General features: G+C 29.6%; 2 protein-coding genes across 4 annotated transcripts; both read right to left on the minus strand.

Moving 5' to 3' along the window:
- Nucleotides 1-628: 628 nt before the first annotated feature.
- On the minus strand, nucleotides 629-2,206 carry LOC108331865 (probable sugar phosphate/phosphate translocator At5g25400). Of its 2 annotated transcripts, XM_017566851.2 has the most exons (2): nucleotides 1,089-2,205; nucleotides 629-1,008 (listed from the first exon to the last, which is right to left on the minus strand). In XM_017566851.2, the coding sequence occupies exons 1-2, from the start codon at nucleotides 2,110-2,112 to the stop codon at nucleotides 974-976; spliced, it is 1,059 nt and encodes a 352-aa protein (XP_017422340.2). In that variant the 5' UTR covers nucleotides 2,113-2,205; the 3' UTR covers nucleotides 629-973. The 2 variants fall into 2 exon arrangements, with proteins under 2 accessions (XP_017422340.2, XP_017422341.2); XM_017566852.2 differs by having other exon boundaries at nucleotides 629-2,206.
- An 11,079-nt stretch (nucleotides 2,207-13,285) lies between these two features.
- On the minus strand, nucleotides 13,286-19,646 carry LOC108331657 (DEAD-box ATP-dependent RNA helicase 15). Of its 2 annotated transcripts, XM_017566500.2 has the most exons (12): nucleotides 19,449-19,645; nucleotides 19,210-19,325; nucleotides 19,014-19,114; nucleotides 18,388-18,560; nucleotides 18,067-18,298; nucleotides 17,863-17,981; nucleotides 17,226-17,282; nucleotides 16,947-17,131; nucleotides 15,034-15,178; nucleotides 14,844-14,927; nucleotides 14,698-14,761; nucleotides 13,286-13,556 (listed from the first exon to the last, which is right to left on the minus strand). In XM_017566500.2, the coding sequence occupies exons 2-12, from the start codon at nucleotides 19,320-19,322 to the stop codon at nucleotides 13,546-13,548; spliced, it is 1,284 nt and encodes a 427-aa protein (XP_017421989.1). In that variant the 5' UTR covers nucleotides 19,323-19,325; nucleotides 19,449-19,645; the 3' UTR covers nucleotides 13,286-13,545. The 2 variants fall into 2 exon arrangements, with proteins under 2 accessions (XP_017421989.1, XP_052731879.1); XM_052875919.1 differs by having other exon boundaries at nucleotides 13,286-14,761; nucleotides 19,449-19,646.
- Nucleotides 19,647-25,917: the final 6,271 nt, after the last annotated feature.

Raw genomic sequence — 25,917 nt, forward strand, 5'->3', positions numbered from 1 at the left:
CTGGAGCATGAGTTGGGAGCTGCTGCCATTGATCCAGACGGTCCAATTCTTTCTGCTGACGACTTAGCTGATCAAATAGCCTAAGTTCTTAATTATTTTGGTCAAAGTGCAGATGGAAAGTTAAATGTTCTCATTTATCCCACAAAGCTGGTGGAAATAGGTTCAGGCCGCAATGATTTCATTACTGATTTTTCTATTATTGTTCGTCAAAATGCACGTCTTAATGTGCACCAGTGGAAGAAAGGGATACAATAGTACAAAATATGCTGAACAATTGGAGACTTCCACATACAAATATGGTACGGAAGGCTATTCTGCATGAAGCGGGCCTTTTCTATAAGAATTGGCGCATCAAGCTTCATGAGTATTACTTAAAGTTTGAAAGGTCAAGACGGCCAAGACGAAGAACAAGTCGGTCAGAGTATTGGAAAAGTCGACCAAGGTGAAACTGACGAACCCAATTGTTACTGTTAATGAAAGGAGAAAAAATAACATTTAAGTTTGAGGGAGAGTTTTGTTAGAACATTTTCAGTTTCTCATAAGAGTTAAACCATTTTCAGTTCCTCATCAGCTCGCGGTTATGCAAGATAAATCCCAAAATCACAATAGCAGCAGAAGAAACATCACATAACAGAAATGTACTGAGAATTAATAACCATGTAAATTCCATAAATCGAGTTCCTACAACAACAGAGCATAAAACTAAACCACCAAAAAAGTAAATGGGAGAAAAAAAAATTAATAATGATAAAAGGAAAGGAGACTCTGGCTCCAGTAACAAGTAATTGTTCTCTACGCAAAACAAAAACAGGAATCTCAAATCCAAACCTACTAATTAACTATCCACGGCCACCATTAGCAACGAGAAGAGGATCTATAAATAAACCCGAAAAAAAGCCGTACCGAACCGGTAATTAGGCCAGAGAGGACGATGCCATTGCCATATATTCGCTCAAATCGAAACCTCCTGGTTTTATTTTCCTCGTACCGACTTTTTTTCTCTGGAATCTGTGTAAACGAAACAGAAAATGAATTAATCAATTAATTAATTAATTAAAGCAATTAATTCTGCTGGTCGTTTCTCTTGCCCATTCCGTCGGCCTCTCTCTCCTCGAGCAGCCTCCCTTCCTCCTCATCGGCTTGGGCGGTCTTCTTCTGCGCCTCTTTGGCCTTCAGCGCCTGCAACTTGGAGTGGTTGTAATACGCCACGCCAAGGAACGCCAGCCCGTAACCGAACAAATTAATCGGCGTCACGGTGTCCTTGATAACCGACCACGAGAAGGCAATCAGGAGCCAGTCCTTCACCACGCCAGCGACGTTCATTGTCAGTGCCGAGGTCTTCCCGACGAGGAGAAAAACTGCAAGGTTGAGCGCGAAGGCACAGAAGGAGTTGGTCCCGAAGACCACGAAATCGAACTGAAAGGTGGAGGTGTCTCGGAGGACAGGGTACTCGACGAAGATCCAGGGGATGGAGAGGAAGACGAGGCAGCAGGGGGCGACGTAGTAGAGCGAGGTGATGGGGTTGAGCGAGATCCCCTTGGAGGTGAGGAGGATTTGGATCATGACGAGGCGCGTGGCCTCGAAGGCAACCGCGCCCAGTTGGAGGAGGACGCCCCAGGCGTCAAAACGCGCTTCCCCGTAAGCGGCGACGCCGACTCCGAGGGAGATGGAGAGCATGTTGAGCATGGTGTCATTTTTGTAGGATTCTTTGCGGAGGAGGACGCCGATGGAGTATACGGCGACGGGCATTAGAGCCTTCAACATCTGGATGAAGGAGACGGAGAGGTAGATGTAGGCGGAGTTGGAGAGCCAGAGGGAGAGGGAGTAGAGGGCTCCGATGGGGACGACGGAGGAGAGGTATACCTCGCGTGACATTGAGACTGGCTCGACGAGGCGGAAGATGCGGACGAGGAGGACGGCGAGGGTGGCGCAGAAGGACATGTGGATCATGGTGAGGGAGATTGGGAATGGCCAGTTGTACATCTTCTTGTCGAGGATGTACTTGTTGTAGACGATTACAGTGAAGCTGAGGAAGATCCATATGGCAACGTAGGTGTACGATAGCACGATCTTCTTCACAACGCCATCGCTCAGAGATCCACCTTTTCCCATCTTTCTACACACCCAGACTCCAACACAATGAATCACAGAGAGAAGAGATGTGGGATGCACTGCCTTTGCCACACACACTACTTTCTTCACACTTTTTATGCTCTCCCACCCTCAAATAAATAAATCACCCTATTATTTTTTATCTTAATTTATTCTTCTTTTTCCTTTTTTTCTTCCCAAAATTAAGAACCTTTTATTTCTTTCATTTCTCAATACGCTAAATCTCTCTAATCAAATTAAATTTCAGGACCGTAATATATTAAAAACAAGGTTTTTTCACAACGTTACGTGTGTCATTGAGTTATTGGTTCATTCAAAATTTTCTTTTAAATGCTAAAAAAATACGTTAAATTGAAGATAAATTTGAAATAGGTATTTTTAAAATTTCCCACTATAATTTTTGGAAAAGATATTCATATAGGATATGCTTCTCTCCATTCTCCTTCTACTTCTACGGTCTCATTGTCTGTTTTCCAGCTATTTAACTTTTATTCATGATTTTTTTCTCATTTCATCAACCATTTTCGGTGTTAAGACGTTGTTTTTAGTTTTTTTATTGTAATGACTTAATAGGATAATTTTTAATATATATATGTCTGAACGATATTGTCCAAAACGAAGTTAGGTGGTGCTTTGATTTTAAGATTGACTTTGAAATAGAAGTGTTTTATTCATAACACTCCATTTAGTTGGTTTTTAGAGTTATAAGAAAATGTTAAAATTAATAGGAATATAGTTAAATGAGTTATATGTTAAATGGGTTGACTCAGAGGTGAATTTTATTTTGAAAGAAAAGTAGTAGAATTTAAAGAAATGGATTATTATTTACAGTTTGGGTGTATAGTGAATGTACAAATTACTTTGGTGGTGGAAAGTAATGTCAATCTTATATATCAATTTTTTTTTAAATCATAAAAATTTATCTTTACCACGTTTTTTTGTACCTTGTATATTATGTTAAGGATGTGTGAGGTTTTACTGCATCATCCTAACAAAACAATATTTTTCATTCTTTTTAAAATGATTGATGACATAAGACGTGTGAACTAGTATAATTAAAAAAATTTAATTCACACTTTTATGCCCTCCCACCCTCAAATAAATAAATTACATTATTATTTTTTTTCATCTTAATTTATTCTATTTTCCTTTCTTCTTCCCAAAATTTAGATAACCTTTTATTTCTTTCATTTACGTAAATCTCTATCATCAAATTAAATTTCACTCCATTAATAACATCAAAAAATTATATATAATAATTTCCCCAATACTTTTACTTAATATTACGACATAACAAACCATGCCAAGTCAATATTTGGAGTATAATTTATTTCTTTCTCTGTAAAACATTTAGAATAATGTTATATTTTCCTTCAAAGTTTTGCATAAATTTTTAAAGTTTTTCCATCAATAAAAGTAAAATACAAAGCTCTATTGTGAACTCTAAATGTAGTATTATATACTTTTTACGTGATATGATAATTACGTATATAGAGATAGTTCTTATTAAAAAAAAAGTTTGGTTATGATGCATAAACAAAAGCTAAAGTCAATTAAAAGAAGTCAACACCAAACCTATATTTCATAGGTTTCGGATATGTGATTTTAATGTTAGGAAAGCGACTTTTCGAGTGAGATATATGGCACACAATTATGTATGGTAAATCTCAATATCAGGGGAAATTCCATATTTTTTTTTCTTTGTAATATATTTACTATTCACTATTATTTGATAATACTAATAAATTCCTTAAGTTTTTTTATTTGTCAATAAAGATTTGTTGTTTAGAGTAATGAAATATAATGCTTTTTTCTAGTTAGATAGTGTTACAAAATTTATGTATTATCTAACACAATAAATACATATAAGTTATTTAGAAATGATAGTAGAGACTAAAGGTGTAGTATAATAATAATAATAATAATTTTATTACAAATTTAAAGAAATAGATCAAAAGAAATAAATTTTATTTTAAAATAGACACGGATAAAAAAGAACCAAAGGAGTTTTCCTTGTCGCTTATTTATTTATCGTTTACCTAATCTTTTATCTAATCTTTAATTAATTTATATATATTCACTATGGTGTATAAATAAAGAAGATAGAATAAAAAATTGACTTATTATTTTATTGTATTTTAATTTTAAAAAAAAAACTAAATTACACGTACTCTTATTACTTGCATCAAAGAGGAAAGAAAGGGTAATGTTGCTTTCATTACTATGCATAATGGTGTTTAGAATTCAACCGATCTAACTTGAAATATAAAAATTTATAAGCAGCGAAAAATAAAAATTAATTTGTATTTTTTTTTCTCTGATCTCATTGATATTCAATTTGTTTTAAAATTATGAAAAATCTGAATAATCCAAACAGAAAAAAAGTTTTAGTTGTTTTTTATTGTTTAATTAATTTTAACTAAGCTACATTGCACTTTATGTTATTATTTTTTATTTGTTTGAGTGATTTTTTAGTTTAGAACTATGTTAAATTACATTAAAAAAAAAGGTGCGTGAAACAATAATGAAAAAGACGTGACAAATGTTTCATGCAAAATAAAATAAAATAAAAAATACTAAGTTGATGCAATGACTATTTGTAAGTATTTTAATAATATTTATTTCCTATGTAACAAAGTTATGTAATAAATATTTATGGTTTCAATTATAATAATTAAAAAATATACTACAATAATAAGTAAAAGAAATTGAAATATTAATCATAATAAAATTATTTTATTTTCCTCTCATTTTTTACACTTTTTCATTTAATTCAAACAATCTTTTTTCATTTTTTTTCACACAATTAAAATAATAATAAATGTGTCAATTTGTCCATTTTATTAAGCAGATATTTTTTGTCTGAATAATTATCAATGTTTATAATACATTTATAAAAAACTATGATATTTTATTCGTCTTAAAACGACAAAGACATTTAATTGGATAGCTGTAACTATGGAATAATAGTGGGGCTGAGTGGCTTAAAATAAATAAATTACTGAATTAAATAAATTTGTCATTTAGTAAATTAAAGATAATGCAGTTATTTACAAAACTACGTTTCTCAAGCAACAGTCAGTAACAGAAGTTTTTTACAAAACTGTGAACTATTTTAATCCTCTCATTAAACCCAATTAACGGTCTGCTTGTTTATGATAATTAAATATTACCATTAAGCAAAAACATAACAGATGTCCTATTATATTAAAAGATAAATTTATTTCATAATTAAGAATATACAACTTTTATAATTAAAAAATAAACTAAGTAATTATTAGCCTTAAGTTTTTATAAGAATTTACAATAGACAATGTTATTAATTAAAAATATAATCCACATAATTGTTAACAATCCTAGTAATAAGTTAGTATTGAATCGACCAACATAATCTTAAGTTTGTTAATTAAAATTAAAACAAAATGCCGAATGGTGAAATAGACGTTGTTTTAACCTGATTTTTTTTAATGTTTTTTTCTTTGTTGTTTTAATCTGATTTCCATGATTAAATATAAAATATAAAATAAATAATTCTCTAAAATGACATATGCGAAAGAGATAAAATTATGATAAAATAAATTATTTTTTAACAAAAACATCTAAATAAACTTATGTTAAACATTATTATAAATTTTAATATCTCAACTATATTAATTTTTCAAAATATATCCATTATTTGAAATTATATGAAATTTTATTAAAATAAAAAATAAATAAATTAATATGAAACATATATAGAATTACATTAATCTGTAACAAAAGTTATTACATTTCACAAAATATAAATAAATTATATAAAAAAGGCATAAATAAAATATATAAAAAAAACTAACATGTTAATTTTCAGTTGTCCTAAAATCAAAAGATTATATATATACCTAATGGGAAGTTTTGTATCTTATTATCTAAATCAACTGAAAAATAGAAAACACTTCATTATCTACTTAATTTGAGCTATTGAAAATGTATTAAGTAGTGCGAAATTAGATTGGTATTTTTATGAATTTAGATTAATAAAATTGTTGGTGAACGTATTTATCTCTTCTATACTATTTTTTTTACCTAAGTGTTGAATGATCGTAATTAGCTCAAGTTAACATGTTTGTAGGTTTAAATGAAAAAAAAATATTATTTTAATGTTCAGATCCATGTAATTTATGTTGTTTTGTGGTTTTATGTTCCTTTAAACATAAAGTTTGTCAATAAGGTTTAAATAATGACATCTATGGTTAAGTTGCACAAATACCACCTTTATAGCTTAACTAATGATGTTTAGTGTTTAAGTTATAATAAGTTGTAATTTGAGTGAAAGAGATATCCAAAAATATATATTATTTTTAAAAAATTTCGTTACTAAATAAATAAGTAATCGTTTAAACGAAAAAGAGTGATAAACATAAAACAAGTAATAAAAATTTATAACTCCAAAAACAAAAAGTCACATTACTCAAGTTATAATTTCACATTCGAGAGCAACAAGAATTAATGTCCCACTTGAAATTATATGTTTTTAATGAAATTTTGAAATTTTTCTGATTTTTTTTTATTAAATAAACCTTGTTATCTTAATTGACTATGTCTTAAAAGATTTCAACTATAATAATTGGCCAATAACTTTTAATTGGAGTGGTAGTAGTAATTATTATAAAAATTATATAAAGTATTGATAATAATCCACGTGAACTAAAAATTTCAATTCACAATAATACAATAAAGAACATTAAATTAAAATACAAAAGAAAATATTCCCACCGTACAAATGTCGAGGGTTCAGCAGAAGAAACAATCCTGAATAGCCACAATTTGAGTCCCAAATATAAATTATTTAAACACAACTTGCAAGGAAATCTGGATTTATGGTGTTAAAGGAAATTAGTTTGTGAAGTTAACGTAGCTTTGAATAGTTTCTCACAGATCAAAGAATGAGTAATAGAAAAGTCTTAATTGAAAATTTTATAATATATAACAAATCTCAAAGAATGAGTAATAGAAAAGTCTCGATTGCAAATTTTATAATACATAACGTGAAGAACAAATCTCCAAGATGCACGTTTCACGTAATATTATGTGCTATCAATTATTTTTTGTTATTTTCCATCAGAATCTTACTTCACATATAACGTTTATTTGTGTTTTAAAAGTGTAACATTTATAAATAGGTGATCTACTTTATCTATAACAAAAAAATGTGAAATGAAATTTCAATCTTAGGATTATGGAATTTAATAGAAAAATTAACTTCTACTTTTATCTGCTTTAACATTTAGTAGTTTGACAATATAAATATAGGAAAATGGGTGAGAACTCTGAATAAATTTTTTTCATTATATTGACACTTATTATATTTAAGGAAAATAAAAAGAAGGAATCTTTACCTTTTTTCTACTCTAACATTAAGTGTTTGACAATATGAGTATAATAGAAGTTGAAAGAGAAAGATCTTTTAAGAAGCGATAAATATAAGCAAAGATCAACTTTAAGTTATACATTAGGGGAATTATATAAAATATGGATTAAATATGTTTCTCAAAATATATACAATATGCTAAAACAACTATAATTAAAAAAATATTATATAAACACAACAAATATGCAATGAAAATAATAATTAGGATGAGAATTTGTTATAATTTTAACAATTAAATAGCTGAGTGGTTTTTCATACACGCGGAATCCAAAGTTTGAAAAACAGGTTGTGATGTAAGAGTTAAGTACGTGGGATTCGACCTGCGGATCACCCGCAAAACGCGTAGCCTGGTAAGTAATTTTTTTATTAATTTGTACTGTTTTAATTAAACATTACTTAAAGTGGTGTTTTTTAATTGTTATACTTTTTTCCTTTTGATTCGTAAATTGTTCATTAAATTTCTCTGCATAGATTTAAATATAAGATAGTTTTTATTATATATAGAATTTGATTATTTTTCATATAACATATTTCTTTTCTATATTACATCATTTTAATATAAAAGATAGCCGAAACTAACAAAATATTCTGATTCCAGAAGAAATTGTTGGGCTAAACAAATTAATTATATTATCATCTTTTAAACTTTGTATCTAATAATTTGATACACGTCCATAGGTGTCGGTAGCAACGTACACGCAGAATTTTTTTAATTATTTCTGGTGTACGTATAATGGAATAATATTCAACAGCTCTATTCAATATATCCAAACGAGAAAAAACAGAAAAGTAATTTTATTTTGTCCATAATATTTTTATAACATTGATTTTGATTTTTCAATAGTAATTATTTATTTATTCGACCTGTATTTAGTTCAACGAGAGGCCAAGACATGTGAAGTGGTAGATGTCATAAGTATGTGGAAATCCATGGTTGACCGGTTAGTTCGTTTTGCTATCAACTTAGTAGAAAAAGCTGCAACGATGGTGAACGTGTTGGCCACTTCTAGTTCATCGCCGCAAATGTAGGGTTCAACCCAAGTGTCACCAATAGTTGTTTTTTTTTTTTTTTACAATAACATTGGAACAGATTAATAATGGTTCAAAATAGTAATTATTATTTTTGGATGTAAGAAATTAATAATTTTCTTCTAAAATAATTTATTACATACATATACAAAGTTGCATAAATACTTGATTAATTAAATTAAAGTGTGACAGAGTAGCTTCTTACCATTTGTCAACGGAGTTCTTAATACGAGTCATTAATTGCAATATAACATTGTTTACCTAAACCTAATGGTAGTGGTGGTTGCTTTGAGAGCAGGAAAAGGTAAAATTGACAGCACTTATTCCACTGCAGATATTTTATTGAGTTTTTACTATTTTTTTTACTGAATTTTCAAAATATTATTGTTGTTGGTGTGTTAAAAAAAATTAATATGTTTTAAAATATTAAAATAATATATATTAATATATGTTAAAAACTCACCAGAAAAGATATTAATATATTTACTTATTTCATTTATTTTTGGCAAACTTGGTGGGTAACGAAGGAATGCGTTACGCCTCCGCTTATAACGTCGCGTGTGTAATTAAGTTTATGCTGAAATGTGTTAGGCGAGTGGGGCTTCCACAAAAATACCATTTTTTGTTTCACTCGAGTTTTTACAAGACCATGTGCTATTCTTCGGTTTCACATCGTACCATGTCCCTTACTTTATATACATACATTCATTTATTCAACATTCATGGCGTTTGGTTAAAAGATAAATATTTTAAAAAATGGTTGGATTCAATATATTAACTTTTATTATTATTTTTACTTTTACTTGAGATGCCTAGTTTTTCACCCAACTAGTTACCACTCTCTTCTATTAGATTTTAATTACTCACAATCAATGTTATCAATAAATGAGCTATTATTAGATCAATAAAGTATGTGAGAATATCAGTATACTTGTTTTTGTATAAGTAGTACTTTAGTATACAGACATCTTTTTCAGTTAATATTACCTTCATAAACATTAATTAAATATTTTTTATAAAGAAACAAAAATTACAATAAAAAAATTATATCATTAATATATTCCCTTCTTCAAGTACTCCTTGTCATTGAATTTTTTTAATAGACATACTTTAAGGATACATTTAATTAGGAGAAATGTTTACACGTGTTTCATGATAATTATATATTCCTATATTTGATTTCAAAAGAGTTTTCTCATATGTATAAGTAATTTATCATAAATGAGTGAGTAGAAGATGTTTACACGATTTATAATACATCTAACCATTCTAATAGAAGTTCATTACACTGGTGTGACACTTAATAATAAATTGAACCTATCACATTACCACAAGAACACATTTTAAAAAAAGTATATCTCTTAAGGTCATAGCTACTTTCCAAGGAACCACTGATTAAATGATGATCCATTGCATAAAACATTTAAAATGATCTTAATATCTCATGTTTATTAAAGTGGAAATAAGTATTCGTTAAGGTGGAAGAGTATGATTGAGATTCAATAAATTATATTCTATGAGTTGTGATTAACAAATGTGAGGAAAAATAATTGATAACAAGTCAAGTTAAGTTGAGGTTAAAAGAGACTTTTTCTTGGAAAGAGAGTTTGATGACAAAAAGAAACCAACAAATATGATTGGATTTTTGTAATTAGAAAAATAGAGACACAGGAGAGGAAAATAATTTTTTTGGTCTTCAATAAAATAAAAGAAAAAAATAATATAAGGAGAGGATTTTTAATGAGAATGAAGATAGAAGAAAAGTTGACACATTATATAGATTTAAATACGAAAGCTTTTGTAAAAAGAAAAATGTATATGAAAGATTTGTTTTGATTTGATTCTGAAAAACTCATCCATTTTAGAGTGTGTATGTGAATTATAAGAAGACTATCTAAATCAAAAGTGTTGTTTGGTTGTGATGTCAAATCATTGAAGAGTTTGGCAATTTCGTTAAGTCAGTCAACAATAATTGCCTATCTTGGACGCAGCTCCTTATTGCCGTAGAAATGGGATTAGGAAAATATTATCTCAGAGAAGAGAGAGAGGAAAAATATGAGAAATGAAGAAAAAATGGATCTGATTTAGTCGAGAAAAAAATGAGAAGAACTTTTTTTTTCCATGTATTCGGAATTGCTTTACTTTTATTTATTTTCAGTATTCAACTTTCAAACTCTTCGTAAAGATTTGGTGTTTTGTTTGTTGTGTGAGATGTGAAGTTTTGAAAAGTTATTATCATTCTTATTAGGATTTTTCTTCAAATAAGAGTAATTTTGAAAGAATACTAAATAATACTAAATAACAATATATATATATATATATATATATATATATATATATATATATATATATATATATATATATATATATATGATCTGATACGAATTTGTTTGTCATGCTGTTTATAAAAAGAAAATATTTTGATACATTTTTACTTATTCGATAAATTATTTTTTACTTTTATTAAAAAAATTTAAATGAATGTGATTGTGTCAAATATCCACTCATGTAATTATCAATTTTTCTTCCATCACATATCACTAAGAAAATCAATTGATTGTATATTGGCTTTTATACTCCATGACCACATCTATCCTTATAAAAAATAATTGGTACTTTAACACAACTTTTTTACGTAATTTTTTATACTATATTTTTTTTAAAATATATAAAAATTTACTCTTTTATAACTATTTTACTTTTATAATTGTCTAATAAAATGTAAATATATCTCCTAATTATTTCTACTTTCACCAACATAAAACTACACATAAGATATAGTCTAAACTTCAAATTTATTATGTTTCACACACTCATGTAAACCCAAATAAGACCATTCCATCAATATCTTACCAAACTCTTCTAAGAATATAATTATTTCGTAACCTCCATAACATCATGTCTCGATCCTTACACAGTTAAAGAAGTTGAAGCCTTCTCATTTGCAATCTCTTGAGAAACACAAAATCAATGACTCCTTCAAGTATCAAGCAAAATTTTCATTCATAAACTAATGTCAATGTAAGCATCAAGGGATTAAAAAACTATGTTCAAAAAAATTCCTTTAACAATTTTTCCCATTTTACTTCATCTACTCAAATTCTAATAAGAAACATAACTAAACTCGGTTCAGCTAAGAAATAGAACAAGTATTCCTTATACTCATTATACAGTGCATCTTTTAAATTATACATACTTTAAAATCTCTTCATCTTCTTAACTAATATATAGACAAACTCATTTAATGTATGTTATAAGACTCGTTTAATCAATATATGAATAAACTCATTTAATGTGTATTCTTATATTCATTAATCAATATATAAAATGATATATTTAATATATTTTTTGCTATACTTATCTAATGCCTAAATAGACTTGTCTAATTAGGATATGAATAAAGTTATCTAATCTTTGTATGAAGAAATTTATTTAATATATCTATTAGACTTGTTTAATTAATATATAAATAATTCTTTTAATGTGTATTGTTAAAATGGTCTAATCAATAACTCATCTAACTAAAATATTCATAAACTTATCTAATCAAGGTATAAAATCATATAATATTTTTTACTATAAACGTTTAATAAGAGTATAAAGAAAGTTGTACGACTTTTCTCATAAATATATTTACATATAATATATACAGCTAGACTCATCTAATTTTCCATAACCTATCTAATTTGTATATGTTTATACTCATCTTGTGTATTATAAAATTTATTTAATGTGTATTAATAGCCTTATAAATAGACTTTATAAATTTGTGTTTGAAGAAACTTATGAAAATTTTAAATAGAAAAGTAAAACAGTTATAAAAAAGTAATTTTTTATACTTTCTTTTAAAAATAAGAAAAAAATAGTGTCAAAGTATGTGTATCAAAATATCACTTTTCAAAATTTGGGACAAATTACACATGAAAAAACTACAATTATATCTAATTTATATATGTTTATATCCATATATCTCATGCGTATTAATAGACCTTTTAAATTTATGTTTGAAAAAGACTTAGATGAAAATTTTAAATACAAGAGTAAAACTGTTATAAAAAAGTGAGTTTTTATAAAAAAGTAAAAAGTAAGAAAAAAAATAGCGTCAAATCAATATAAAGAAATTGTATGTATGAAAATATCATTTTTCAAAAATTTTGGGATTGATTCGTACGAAATATGCATATATAAAAAACTTCGTCCTTGTAGGAAAATTACAAATTAAAAGACTATAAAATGGGAAGGGAGAAAGAAACGAAGATCCATATTATCGTCCCCGAAAATCACCTTCTAGTAAGGTGGGCGAGAAGATACATGAAAAATAAGGCGAGAAAAAATGGACTAAATGAGAACAGATAAAGATAAAAGAAAATAAGATTATGAAACAAACCTAAACGATCACATTGAAAAGAAATAATTCCAAAGGCGTAAAACATCCTTATACCAATTAATATCAAACTGAAAATGTCAGAAACACGTTTATCTACAATTCCAAGAATTAAAACATTTCATTAAAATATAAAGAAACGTCCCTTGTGAGTACAAAATATGCATATGCATAAAGTTCAAATGAATTGACAAATGTCCAAAGAATGGGGAAGGCGACAAGAAGACTTTGGTGATTCTTATCATGACCCCCATCCTATATTTTTTTTGTTAAAAAGATATACCTGGAGTCATTTCATCCGTTTAAAGATCAAACTAATAAAAAAAACCATATTATCGAATTAAACAAGAGTATTAAGTAAAAACGTCGTAGTAACACTAACTCAAAACATGAAGTTGATGAAAACAGCGTAGCTGCCACACAAAATACAGCAAGTGAAACCCCATAAATACATAAGCCATTATACTACTACACCTAATACCGGTAAAATGGCCTAGTCTGTAAACAGACTCTGCTATCTATCAGCACGGTTAATCATCCGCTGTTCAAATTATCCTGCGTCACTATTACTCATGACACAAGCAGTCAACGTTGCTCCCAAAATAAAAACCTACTAGGACGGCACTGCAGATCAAGGAGATCAACTTAGAAAACTGTTAACAGTGCCACAAAATATGTAAAATGAAACATAAAACCAACAGGAAGGAAACAAAAGACAATAAAAAAACTGTCAATATTTTAAAACTGACAAAAAAACAAATAAAACAGCAGAATAGTAAAACTTCAACTGAAATGAGAAACGTCGGTACTTTCATAGACTACAGAATAAATTTGTAATCGTAACGACATGAAAAAACAATGCAATTGCAAACATTGATAAAAATTATTCAGAAAATATAACTCAATGAAAAACAATTGAAGTATTTTGGAATATTGACTAAATCTTTTATGTGAAATTCCACAATGCATACAAGGATAACACCATTTTGAATTTTTACATAAAATAGCATGAAATGTGTAGTAACTCCATAAAACACTAACAAATAATTTATTGAACAAAAACACGTTTATCATACAATACCATTGCATGGTGAAGCATGAAACTCAAATAACCACTTACAAAGTTTTAAGTTCTCAAAGCCATATCAAAACAAGAATCGAGATTTCACATTAAAATTCGAAAGAATGACAAAATAACTACGGTAAGCTTATATGCATAGTCTAGTGCTATCAAAATAGGTTAAAACCAGTGAACCGATTTAGCCACCACATCAGCAACCCACCTATTTTTTTTAATTAAATGAAATTAATCAATTATTCAATGAAATATAAAACATTGCAATTCAAACTCTTACAATTACATCAATTGGTCCAATTATATTAATGTTTCAGTTTGATCAATAAAAGTAAACTGTTAGAAGTCGGTTGGATGACCCATTTTGAGGCAAGTAACAACGTAAAAGAACTGCCAATTCAACCTCCCGGAACTGTTATGTGCTCAATTAATATTATCAGATTCATCTATGTGTAACAACAAATTGAAAAGTCACTAAAATCACTTTTTAGGTTGTTATTTGAAAATTAAATAGGCTTTCTGCATAAACTACAATTAATTTTAATAATGCATATAGAATAATTTGTATTCAACTAAAGATTCATGCTTCTAATTCAGTTTCATTTTTGAAATAATTAGAATAAAAAATATAATTCTTAAGATTCAAGCATCCATTATATGAACTAAAGTCAACGGGTGAAAAACACATACTATAAGTTGAGGTATCAATCTGCTCTGGCAGCTGTTTTATATCCACCTCAAACCTTGATTGAACCTGGAATTCACACAAAACACAGATTAGAAACGCACGAGGATATATATCACATTGAATAAACTTGAAGAAACAAGTCCCCTACATTGTTGAGAACATCAACATCGGTAGAACAGGAAACAAATGTAATTGCAAGGCCTTTGGTGCCAAATCTTCCAGCTCGACCAACCTACGAAAAATCCCCCCAAAAACAATGAGTCAACCTTGTACAAGATTTTAGAGACATAAAATAGCTAACAGATAGGAAACCAAAAACAGATTTTATCTCATCATACCCTGTGCAAGTACGTGTCTGCAGAATCAGGCATGTCATAGTTTATAACAATGTTGACACGTTCAATGTCAATCCCTCTTCCAACCAAATCCGTTGCGACAAGAATTCTTGTATGCCCTTCTTTGAAACCTTTATAACGCTTTAACCTATAAATAACATAAGCAAAAAAAATATATAAATGTCAACAACTCCTCCACTCACATCACGTCAGTATGTATGAACAGTGAAACCAAAATAAAAAGAAGGTAAAGCAGCTTATAGCAGAAGTATGGCAGAGAGTGACTGCAGAAATAAAATTACAATACATAAGTAGAATCAGAGAGACAAAAAAAGGTCAAGAGAAGAAAGACGCATCAGAGTCACAAGAGGGTCATGGGAAGAGGCTGAGCCAAAGGCACAAACAAGAAGCTTGGTACGGGAATGAGATCAAGGGAAGTAAAGAAGGAAAGACCACTGGAGATCACAGTCATCGCCACAAAAAACAGTTCTGTTGGTGGTCACTTGCTGCTCGTAACTTGTACGTACTCATTGCAAGGGGAAAAAGATGAATTGTCAAGGGTTTTACTTCTTAGAAGAGTGACTTAATTTTTAATGTGTGGCTGGGTAGGGTCAGGTTAGACAAACCAACAAGTTCCACCACGCGCCTATCCTTTCATCTATATCTTCAATTTCACCATGGCCACTAAAAGAAATGAGGCAACAAAACCCAGAATGCCACTGCTGCCATAGAATAGCAGCCAGTGAGAAATTAATCCACCGAGCTGAATGAAGTCTTCAGAGACCAACTTATTAAAAAAAATCTGGATTAAACCAGTATAATGCATTACAACAGATATAGGCAGGGAAAAGGGACACGTGACATAGTTACTAAATGCACACATAACCTGTGCTGTTCATGTAGCTGAACTATGCATACACCAACTATCCCTAAGATTTCGACGCTGGTTTTCATATAGTTCATTCTAGTAATTCTAAACACTAAGATGTAGAAAGAGAATGCATCTGCATTCATTGTACTACAAAAATTATATTTCAACCTTCAAAAAACAGTAGAATAAAATAAAATCTAATGTCACAAGAGAGGCTTAACTTATACTCCCTTTCCCTCATAATTTTCCCTCAAATTGGATTATGTGACAACAAAAAATCAACTAAGATTATACTTGAAATTTAAATGGTGATAATAAGAGGAATTTAAAAACTTTATTTTGCCTGCTAAAATATTAAAATCAATCATAGGATTCTCAAAATTAGTTGGTAACTATAAATTGCAAAGGAATACAATATTTTTTATAGGTGCTACCATAATGATTCATCACTATTAAGAGGTTTGATTTATTGCAAAACAATTGCAACTCATTCATCTCACAAGGAAAAAAGTGTGCACAATTCAAAATAGAGAGGGAGAAATGTAATTTAGGCAACTCTAAGAAGTTTAATTCACTCAAGAAAAAAACCTCAATTTCATAACATCCTTGTTCTAGGAAGATTATAGACGTGCAAATGCAATTAACATAATGCACATGTGAGATACCCCTCATTATTAACTTCTATTTTACATTCCTCTGTCAAATATTGTCCACACCGTATGTGACATGAAAACAACCTCAATTTTGCACCATCCTCTTATCTCAGAAGATTATAGACGTGCAGTGCAATTAATTACATAATGCACATGTGAGATGCCCCTCATTATTAACTTCTACTTAAGATTCCTCGATGAAAAGCAAGACCACATCAAATATTGTTTAAATCCAAACAGTATTTTCCATGGAAAACACATAATTTCTCATGATGAGATCCGAAGTTTAAATCAAACAGCGAAATAAATCAAGCCAATAAAAATGAGACGTCAGCCAAAATAGTGAATGAAAACAAACTCCTACAACATTCATTGACATCAATCAAACAAACCTTTCTTCCTGGGACATGCCAGAGTGGATGCATATAGAAGGAAAGTTGCACTCCACGAGTAGTTTGTCCAGCTCGGCTGCTCTACTAACACTTTTAACAAAGATAACAACTTGATTAAAGTCCAGTGCATCAAGAAGATCATTCAACTTCCGGTTTTTCTCCTCTTCTTTCAGTTTGATGTAGTGCTGCCATATCAGTCATCAATGTATCAATGTAAGCCATAAAAATGACACTTTAACTTAAATAAAGAAAATAATAATTCAAGAACAAAAGACTTACCTGCACAAGTCCGTGAAGTGTCAACTTCGCCTCATCATCAACATAAATTTCCATAGGCTGAAAGGAACAAATTTCACAGTAAATCATATTAGGGTCCTTCCTCAAGCTAAAGGAATCCACAACGAAATTAATGATGGATGCAGATCCCTTGAATGACAGATCTTGTCCCTCTGTTTTGTCTCCTTGCAGAAACTTTTTTAGTCACGCCAAGCAACTGCACGGACACTTGACACCCACCCAAAGAAAACTGGCAGAAACAAAACCAAAATACCCTAATACCATTTCCCCTCTTAAAAGAAAAGGAATCCTACCATGAATCAAACTACGTACTATAGATGAATCAAACTTCTAACATGAACCAAAAGTCGAAGGAATACAGCCACAAACAGGATCACACCTAAAATATCCCATCCAAAACTTCTTCCTAACCCAATATCCGGTCATCAGACCACTAAACTCCACCTACAAGCTGGGTGTTTCAGTAAAAGTAGTGTAAATAGAAAACCCTAAAAGAAAAACCTGTGGGACGGAAAACGATGAAACTACAGCATTCTAAATATCTTGAAAACTCTCAGGGATTGTGAGCAGTATGTAAAAGAGACTTCTAATTCAAGTAGTACTGGCCATGAGACATTACATCTTGCATAAATTTCTTGCAGACTGGGCGAATTTCCTTGCTGAGTGTTGCGGAAAACATCATAACTTGCTTATCATGGGGAGTCATCTTGAAAATGTCTTGAACATCTTTCCTCATATCTGGAGAAACCATAGAAGGAACAATAAAAACCATACGAAAGTAAAATTAAAAACAGTAGAGTGGTCATTCAGCAATGAAACATACCCAGTGATTCCAGCATCTTGTCACATTCGTCTAATATGAAATGTCTCACATTCTTCAAAGAAAGATCCTTATCCCTAGTCAATGCTAGTATTCTTCCAGGTGTTCCAACAACAATATGAGGGCACTCATTTTTCAGCAGATCCTTGTGAACTTTGATGTTGACCCCACCATAAAAGACAGCAACCTTGAGATCGGGTAAATAGGTACTGAACCTCTCAAACTCATGGCATATCTGCATTAAAGAGGTTGCAAAACTTAAACCGGATACAACTAGAATACCATGTTCGAATAATTTTGATGTATCACGTCGCCCATGAGTACCTGGTATGCTAATTCTCTAGTATGGCACAGAACAAGAGCAGAAACTTGGCCAGGAACGGGATCAATCTGCTGCAGAGTCGAGAGAACAAAGACAGCAGTCTTTCCCATTCCAGATTTCGCTTGGCAAATCACATCCATTCCTAGAATTGCTTGAGGGATGCACTCATGTTGCACTGATGATGAAGCAAATAAAACAGGGCCGAAGGAACCGAGTGTAAGTAAAATAAACCTTTTTCTGACGCTTTTAATTTCATTTGATAGCTTTACCAAAGCAAGTTAGTTCTCCAAAACAAGATTTGTGATACAATTATTACCTGAAAAAAGAAACAAGAATAAATAAACATAAGGATGATACAGTAGAAACATGTGTAACATATATTCAACTACTCTGTCGAAAGCTAAAACCCTCCAAAATCCAAATTTGAAAGGGACGGTGAGGAAACAAACTAAGGGCGTCAAACAATTTCATGGTGGAAGAAAAGGCAGATTACATGTTTCGTAACAATAGCTATAATAACCATTACAAGTCTAAAATGCCCCAAAATCATCCTAATAACAGCAGCCACAGCCAGAACCTAGAAAAACAATAACTGTAAATGAAAGATAAAGATAGTTTGATAGTTTGCCTTCAGAAGGATGCTCAAATCCCGAGTCCACAATAGCCCGAAGTAGCTCTGGCTTCAGAAGAAAGTCTCTGAATCCTGAACTGTGAATTCCAACATAGCCCCTGCAAGAGAAATTTAAAAAAAAAGGAGATTAATACCCAAAAAAAAGGCAATCGTAGATTTATTATGCCTTAACTAAAGAAAATCGTACACTTACTTCTTGGTAGCTTCGCCGTTGACTTTAGCTCCGACGGAGTCGGGAGCCTTGTCTTCTTCCTCCTCGTAGTCAATAAGCTCTTCCTCGTATGCTTCGTCCTTGGTTTCTCCCATTATCTGCGAATCACGGAGTTAATTAAATCAGAACTTGAAACGGAATATTATGAAAATCGAGTGGATAAATTGAGCTAGGGTTTTGCCCTAGATATAGATTTGTAGGGTTTTGGAATAGGGAAATACCTGCGAGATGATGGATCGAAAGAAAGATTGGAAGGTTGGGTGTTAGGGTTAGAGAAAGGATTGATAGAGAGAGAGAGAGAGGCTGCAAAGTAAATTGTTAGATGAAAAACAATTTGGGGAAAAGAAACTGAGAGAGCGAAACCTCCACGGAACGAGCGAGTCGCAGTTAGTGGATGAGCGAGTGACAATAGGGTTAATGGGCACAAGCTTTTTTATAGAAAGCCGTCACCGCCTTGTTTATTGTATTACCCCGTATTTTTTAAGATTGGATATATATATATATATATATATATATAACAATTTTTTTTAATTTGGTTTTTTAATATAAAAAAAAAAATTCCGATAATAATTTATGTTATGGTTAAAGTTATTCGAATCAGTTAATTTTTAAAAAATATTGAACTTTAATTCAAAAATAAAGAAAAAAGTTGACATATTAAAATACATAGTGAGATCAAATTAGTTTTGGTTTTAAGAAATAAAACTTTATTATTTTATTATTAAAAGTATTATGAATAGAGATTTTTTTCAATGAAATTTCATCGTATAAATATTTAAAAAATAAATAAAATTTATTATTTGTTTCTATTTATATTTTTAACTTCATTTGTTTGAATATTATTTGAATATTGGGGGATTGTTTGAATATTAGAGATATAGTAAGAGTTATAATTAAGTTTTACAATTAATGAAAGTTTTAAATAAATGTTTATTCAGTTATGATTTGAAAAACGTGATTATATATTTAGGGACAAATGAATTATTTGTGACAATATTTTATCATTCAACTAAAAGAAATTAGTTAAATATAATAATCAAATTTTGTAATTATTGGGAAAGAGAATAAAATTGTTGAAATATTGATTTAGTATATTCGATTTTAAGATGTTGAGTTAAAATATTTGTCTTGATTTATTAGTATTTGAAAAATGAAAAACGTGTAATGCTTGAATTTGAATTACAATGTTATCAAATTAGTTAGTGGACACTACGGATCATGTTTTGAATTAAATTGTATCTACCTTAGTGATTGAGGAGAGTGAAAATAATTAATTAGATAAATGGATTAATTTATATGGATTATTCAACTCCAATTCTAATATAATGTTGGATGAAACTTGTGAATTTTGGGAGTCAGAAAAAAACAAATTTAGAGAACTAGAGTGACCTAAATCGTTAAGCCTCATCTAGAATTAAATTTCAAAAAACAAAAAAAAAATTGAGGGCATTGGGAGCTAGATCAACACCGTAACGCGCCTTGGGTCACTGGCGTCATCTAGAGTTTTTTTTTATTATTATTAAATATCAAATTTCTTATTTTAATAATCTTTTTTTCTAACAAAAAATGTACACAAGGGCATGCGTTTTGTGTTTAAACATTTTTCACAAGTAACTGTTCTTGATTATATATCGAAATTCGTGTTTTATTTTTTTTTTCTAACAAAAGTGTACATAAGGGTATGCGTTTCGTGGTTTATCAGTAATATCGCAATATTGTGTTTAACTCTTTATTTTATTTTTTTCATTTTAATCTGTATGCATGATTTTAAATATTTCAAATTGATTTTAATACAGAATCTACTTAAAAATTGTAACTGACTTATATGTACAGTATTAATTGTCTTTAAAAGTCATGAAAGAAAAAATTATAACAAAGTCATTTTAAATTAAATCTAAAAATACCATAATGAGTATTTAAATTTGAGATATAATTATGTTATTAAAATAGGTCATTATTTAGCCATTAATTAAATTCTATGTTGTTACTTTTCCTATATTTAAAAAAAAAACCACTGACATCATGGGATGACAGACTAATACAAATCTAAAGTGGAAAACAAACTTGTCTTTAATTCTTAAGAACACAAGGTATTTAGATAGGAAAATAGAGGAGGATGCTCGGATTTGGCCTTTCATTCTCTTTGGTATGTTTCAAGTGGAGCAATTACAAACTTTTTGGGTAAACAACATAAAAAATTATTTCAGAAATGTAAAATGAATTGTCTCCTCTATTAATTGTCGATAATACAAATTAAAAGGAATGGGTTGTTATGGAGTAGATATGGGATTGACCTAGGAATGAGAATTATTTCGACAAGTATTACGTGACAATCTAAGCTTTTTCATAAAAGTCTTATTTTTCTTTTAAAACCTAATCTTGCTAAATGTGTTATATTTTATAATTAGGCTTGTTTTACCATTTGTGTACCGTGTGACCAGACGACCGGGAGGGATGCTCGACAAAGACGGACGACCTCATAACACGAATGATTAATCTCAGGGAGATTAAGGTAAATTGTGCTTAAGAATATTGGATCGGGATTGGGCCGAGATTAAAATATCGCTAATCCTAGGCCCACACCCAAAAACTATAAATATAAGTCAAAGGTAAGGGGTAGGTGATGACATTTATTGTGTATTTGTTACTATCACTGTCACATTGGATTACCGAACGGTTCAATTACTGACTTTGGCATCAGAGTGCTTTTAGCAGGTACACCTCCGGACGGATGAGCAAACGGAAGTACAGGGAGTGAGACCGAGCGACAGGAAAGGACAAATTGTGAAGGTATTCAGTGACTCAACCTCACAACTGAAACAATTTGTTTAATAATGTATGAGTATATGTGAATATTTGAGTGTTGAGATGGTCAAATTAATTATTTTAAAGGGTAAATGTTAATTTAGAATGAGTTTTAGTGTATTGAAAGAGATTTATAATGTGAGATTATCCTAACTCTACTAGTATTTAACTCACATAAATGATGATAACTAGATAGTAAGAATCGAAATAGGCCTCACAAGGTAGACAATATATTAAAAATATATGATGTTCCACTCAAATTATTGTTGTAGAAAAGGAAAAGAGGATGACCATTATGATTGGTGCAAAATCTCTTAAGTTCATTCAATACATTGATTTTCCTGGAGTAGAGTATAATTTCATTGTGTTGTTTAAACCACTTTGTACTTATATTTGTTTGAGCCATGAGGGGTTGATGCCTTAGTTTTGATTTGATAAATGTGATTTGTTTACATTTTTTGACTAGTTTATATAATGAATAAATTGTTGTTTGATCCATCTTAGCATAAAATTGAATGAGCTGGTTGGATAGATTGTTTTAAAGAAGGTGAACCATTTGAGTAGTTGGATTGAATTTTTTTATGGGAAATGTTTGTTAAATTACTAATTGAGTTATGTTAATGGAAAAAGGAAAAAAACTATGTTGATGATTGAATTTATGCCCTCGTAGTTAAATACATTAACTTTAGTAAACTAATTTTATTCTATTTCAAAGCTTTATTTTGTCAAAAGAGATGTGATTTTTTTTTTATGAAAAATGTTTGCTGAATTAGTAATTGAGTGATGTTAATTGGAAAAAGGAGGAACACTAAGTTGATGATTGAATTTATGTCTTTTAGTGCAAAACATTAACTTTAGTAAACTGATTTATTATATTTCAAAGTTTTAATTTGACAATTTTTGTGAATAAATATGATCTCTTTCTATTTGAGACTATTTTTGTGAAAATTTAGCTTACTTTTGCATTTATGTGTCTCTTCTTTCTTTTCTTATGCAATAACTTATGATATTAATTCTTATAATTATCTAAGCCTAACTTTATTAATAAAATTATCTCTTTTATAGTTCATAACTTGCTTAATTCCTCAATTTTACATTACTTTTGTAAATATCTACATTTTGGATTACACTAATTTATTTATACCTCTAATTCCCTCCTTTTGTAACTAATTTTGTGTTAGAAATATCATCTACCAAATCAAAGAAGCTTGAGAACTCATAGAAGCAAAAAGAACATACAAAAAAGGGAGTTCTCAAAGTCCAGGTGACACTAGGCGCCACCTTCTTGCCGCGGGTGAGAGCATTCCAAAGGACCCACCGTTGAGTGCCCAAAACCACTGCTGAGTGAGCACATTCCAAAGAGCAAATCTAGTGTTTACGAAGACTTGTGATGAGTGGTAGGCGCTGTGCCCCGAGCGACTCGTGTATGTGTGGGTGGATGAGTGTGGGTGTGAGTGTGTGTATGCATTAGTGCGTGTATGTTGAAAAATATATACACATCTCTTCATGAAGGGTTATCTTTTAGTACTTTAAAGATTTAATAAGATAAACCGTCTCAATTCTTTACGAGAGATAATTTTTCAATATTATAAGATTCAACTTATATGAATGATGATCCAAGGTCTCACTTTCTTTGACTATTGTGCTATAAACTTTCTTACCTTATGGATTTAGGTAAAGAAACATACAACTTACAAAAAATCCACATTATTTATTTATTAACGATTTATTTATTAACTATGTATATAGATATAAATCCTATTATCATGCTACATCTATCAAATAGAATCATTATCATGAACAAGTTATCTTTAGTTTAATTATTATTTTATCATTAATTATTATTGGTCTATTGGATTAGCGAGTCACTTCACATGATACATAAAAACCTTATATGATCTCTCATTTGGATTTTTGATTTTTCAAGATAGGTTAACACTTTGACAAGAAAGATGTTGTAGTCATAAAAATGCATCTCCTGTAGTAGTTTTGAAGTTTAAATGGTAGTTAAAAGTTTGAATGAGAAAAATATAAAGATGGTTATCGCGTATTTGAAAAAATAATATTTAAGTAAGAGTACAACATTCAAAATAATTATCGCATTGAAATAATTTGTTATTTTCTTTATCGTAAAAAAAATTACAGTGAATATATGTATTGTAACTCTTGATGTTCATTGTGTTTTTTTTTTTAAAAAAAGACATGCATAGTCAATTATAAGAATGAAAATCTTTAAAAATTACGAGAAAGTGAGTTAGAAGCAATGTATAAATGATTAAGTAAATGTTAATATCAAGTGGCTAATTGATATTAAATAAAAAATAATGATTTATGGACTACTTTATTTATGGAAATAAATGTAAAACCCTTTTAAAATATAAATTATGATCGATAATATAATGTACATGTTAAATTACTTAAAACATAGATGTAAATGAAAATATCATGTGACGAGAAACTAAGTAATGTTTTTTTTAATTATACGAGTTTAACATAAACTCCAATTTCATAGAGTTTATAACAACTTCTTTAATAATATTTTAGGTTAATAATTATTTTATATATTGATGAGATGTGATATTTTGATAAGTGGTGACCATGTTTTAACACAATTAAATAATGCTAAGTAATAAAAAATTGTTGAAGAATTATTCAAATGTTTATGTTTGAAAATCTTTTATTTATTTATTTGAATATAGTATATTAAAGTAGTTTTACTAATGTTATAAATAAGAAAAAGAGTATGTTTTTGTATAAAAATTAATGTATATTTATGAGATCTTATAAATAACATATGTATTGAATGACAATATAGATCCATAGAGCGAACCAGATACAATTGCGAGAGGGGATGATCGGTCCGAATGGGTTGCGATCAATGTTGTTAAGTACTATCCGTTAGATACTAATTGACCGCACGACCATGAAAATGAGAGACAGATAGGCCAAACGACCCTATTATTAGGAACCCTTAAATATTTATCCTAATCAAGATTATTGATAAGAATTATTTAGTTAAAAATGGGTCGTGGTTATATCACAATTAGGATCTCACTAATCACAAAAAAACCTATAAATAGAAGTTAAAGATAAAAAGATAAGTGATTACATTTATTACGAAATTAAAATTTTACTATGAACCAATCAGATACTCACTAACTTGAGAGTATCAAAGTAATTTTAATACGTACACCCGTAGGATCGAACAGAGAATGTTTACACTTTTGTGAAATAGTATATAAAAGTAACGGGGTTACACTTGAGGTGAAAGTTTGATGCGTTTTTTTAATTTGTTTTAATAGCAATCAAAATACAAACACACGTATATACATGTAATATAATATTTAATTTTAGTTTTATCTCCGTATTTACTTTTTTATTTTAGTAAATATTCACAAATTGTAAAAGTAGTCCAGAAATACCTTGATATTCGAAATTATTTTTAACTTTAATATATGTTTGTTTATTAGTTAAAGTTAAAAAAAAACAGTTTCGATATTTTAATTATTTTACATGTATTAAAATGAAAATTGATATACACAGATTTCTTATTTATTATTTTTACTTGTGTAATATGACCCGATGCAGTGAGAACAATCCTAATTAATCCCTGTGTGCACAAATTCTTCAAACTCTAAAGGTCGTATTAAAAATTAAAATCAAGAAATTCAATTAAAAATATTTTTTTTAATATTGTTTATGAATGGAGAAATTAAGCAGTTTTATTGGTTAGTATTTTTGTCAAGCCCAAACAAAATAAAACAGTGGACTTCAAATTTTAAAGCTCGATACCACATCGCCTTCAAAGTGGGTCCTACAGGATTGAATAATCATTCCAGATACCAAAACGAGTTGGGACATAACACAACTGAGCTCCATTCATAC

The sequence above is a fragment of the Vigna angularis genome, chromosome 4 (genome assembly GCF_016808095.1).
Source record: "Vigna angularis cultivar LongXiaoDou No.4 chromosome 4, ASM1680809v1, whole genome shotgun sequence".
Lineage (NCBI taxonomy): Eukaryota > Viridiplantae > Streptophyta > Magnoliopsida > Fabales > Fabaceae > Vigna > Vigna angularis.

Excerpts from the sequence above, each read along its gene's own strand:
- LOC108331865 (XM_017566851.2), bottom strand. The coding sequence starts at position 2,112 with ATGGGAAAAGGTGGATCTCTGAGCGATGGCGTTGTGAAGAAGATCGTG. Across the intron at positions 1,009-1,088 it reads GAGAGAGGCCGACGGAATGG|ATTCCAGAGAAAAAAAGTCG; the intron begins GCAAGAGAAACG and ends TCGTTTACACAG.
- LOC108331657 (XM_052875919.1), bottom strand. The coding sequence starts at position 19,322 with ATGGGAGAAACCAAGGACGAAGCATACGAGGAAGAGCTTATTGACTAC. Across the intron at positions 17,283-17,862 it reads GCAAGAAATTTATGCAAGAT|CCTATGGAAATTTATGTTGA; the intron begins GTAATGTCTCAT and ends TGTTCCTTTCAG. Across the intron at positions 14,928-15,033 it reads CAGACACGTACTTGCACAGG|GTTGGTCGAGCTGGAAGATT; the intron begins GTATGATGAGAT and ends GATTTTTCGTAG.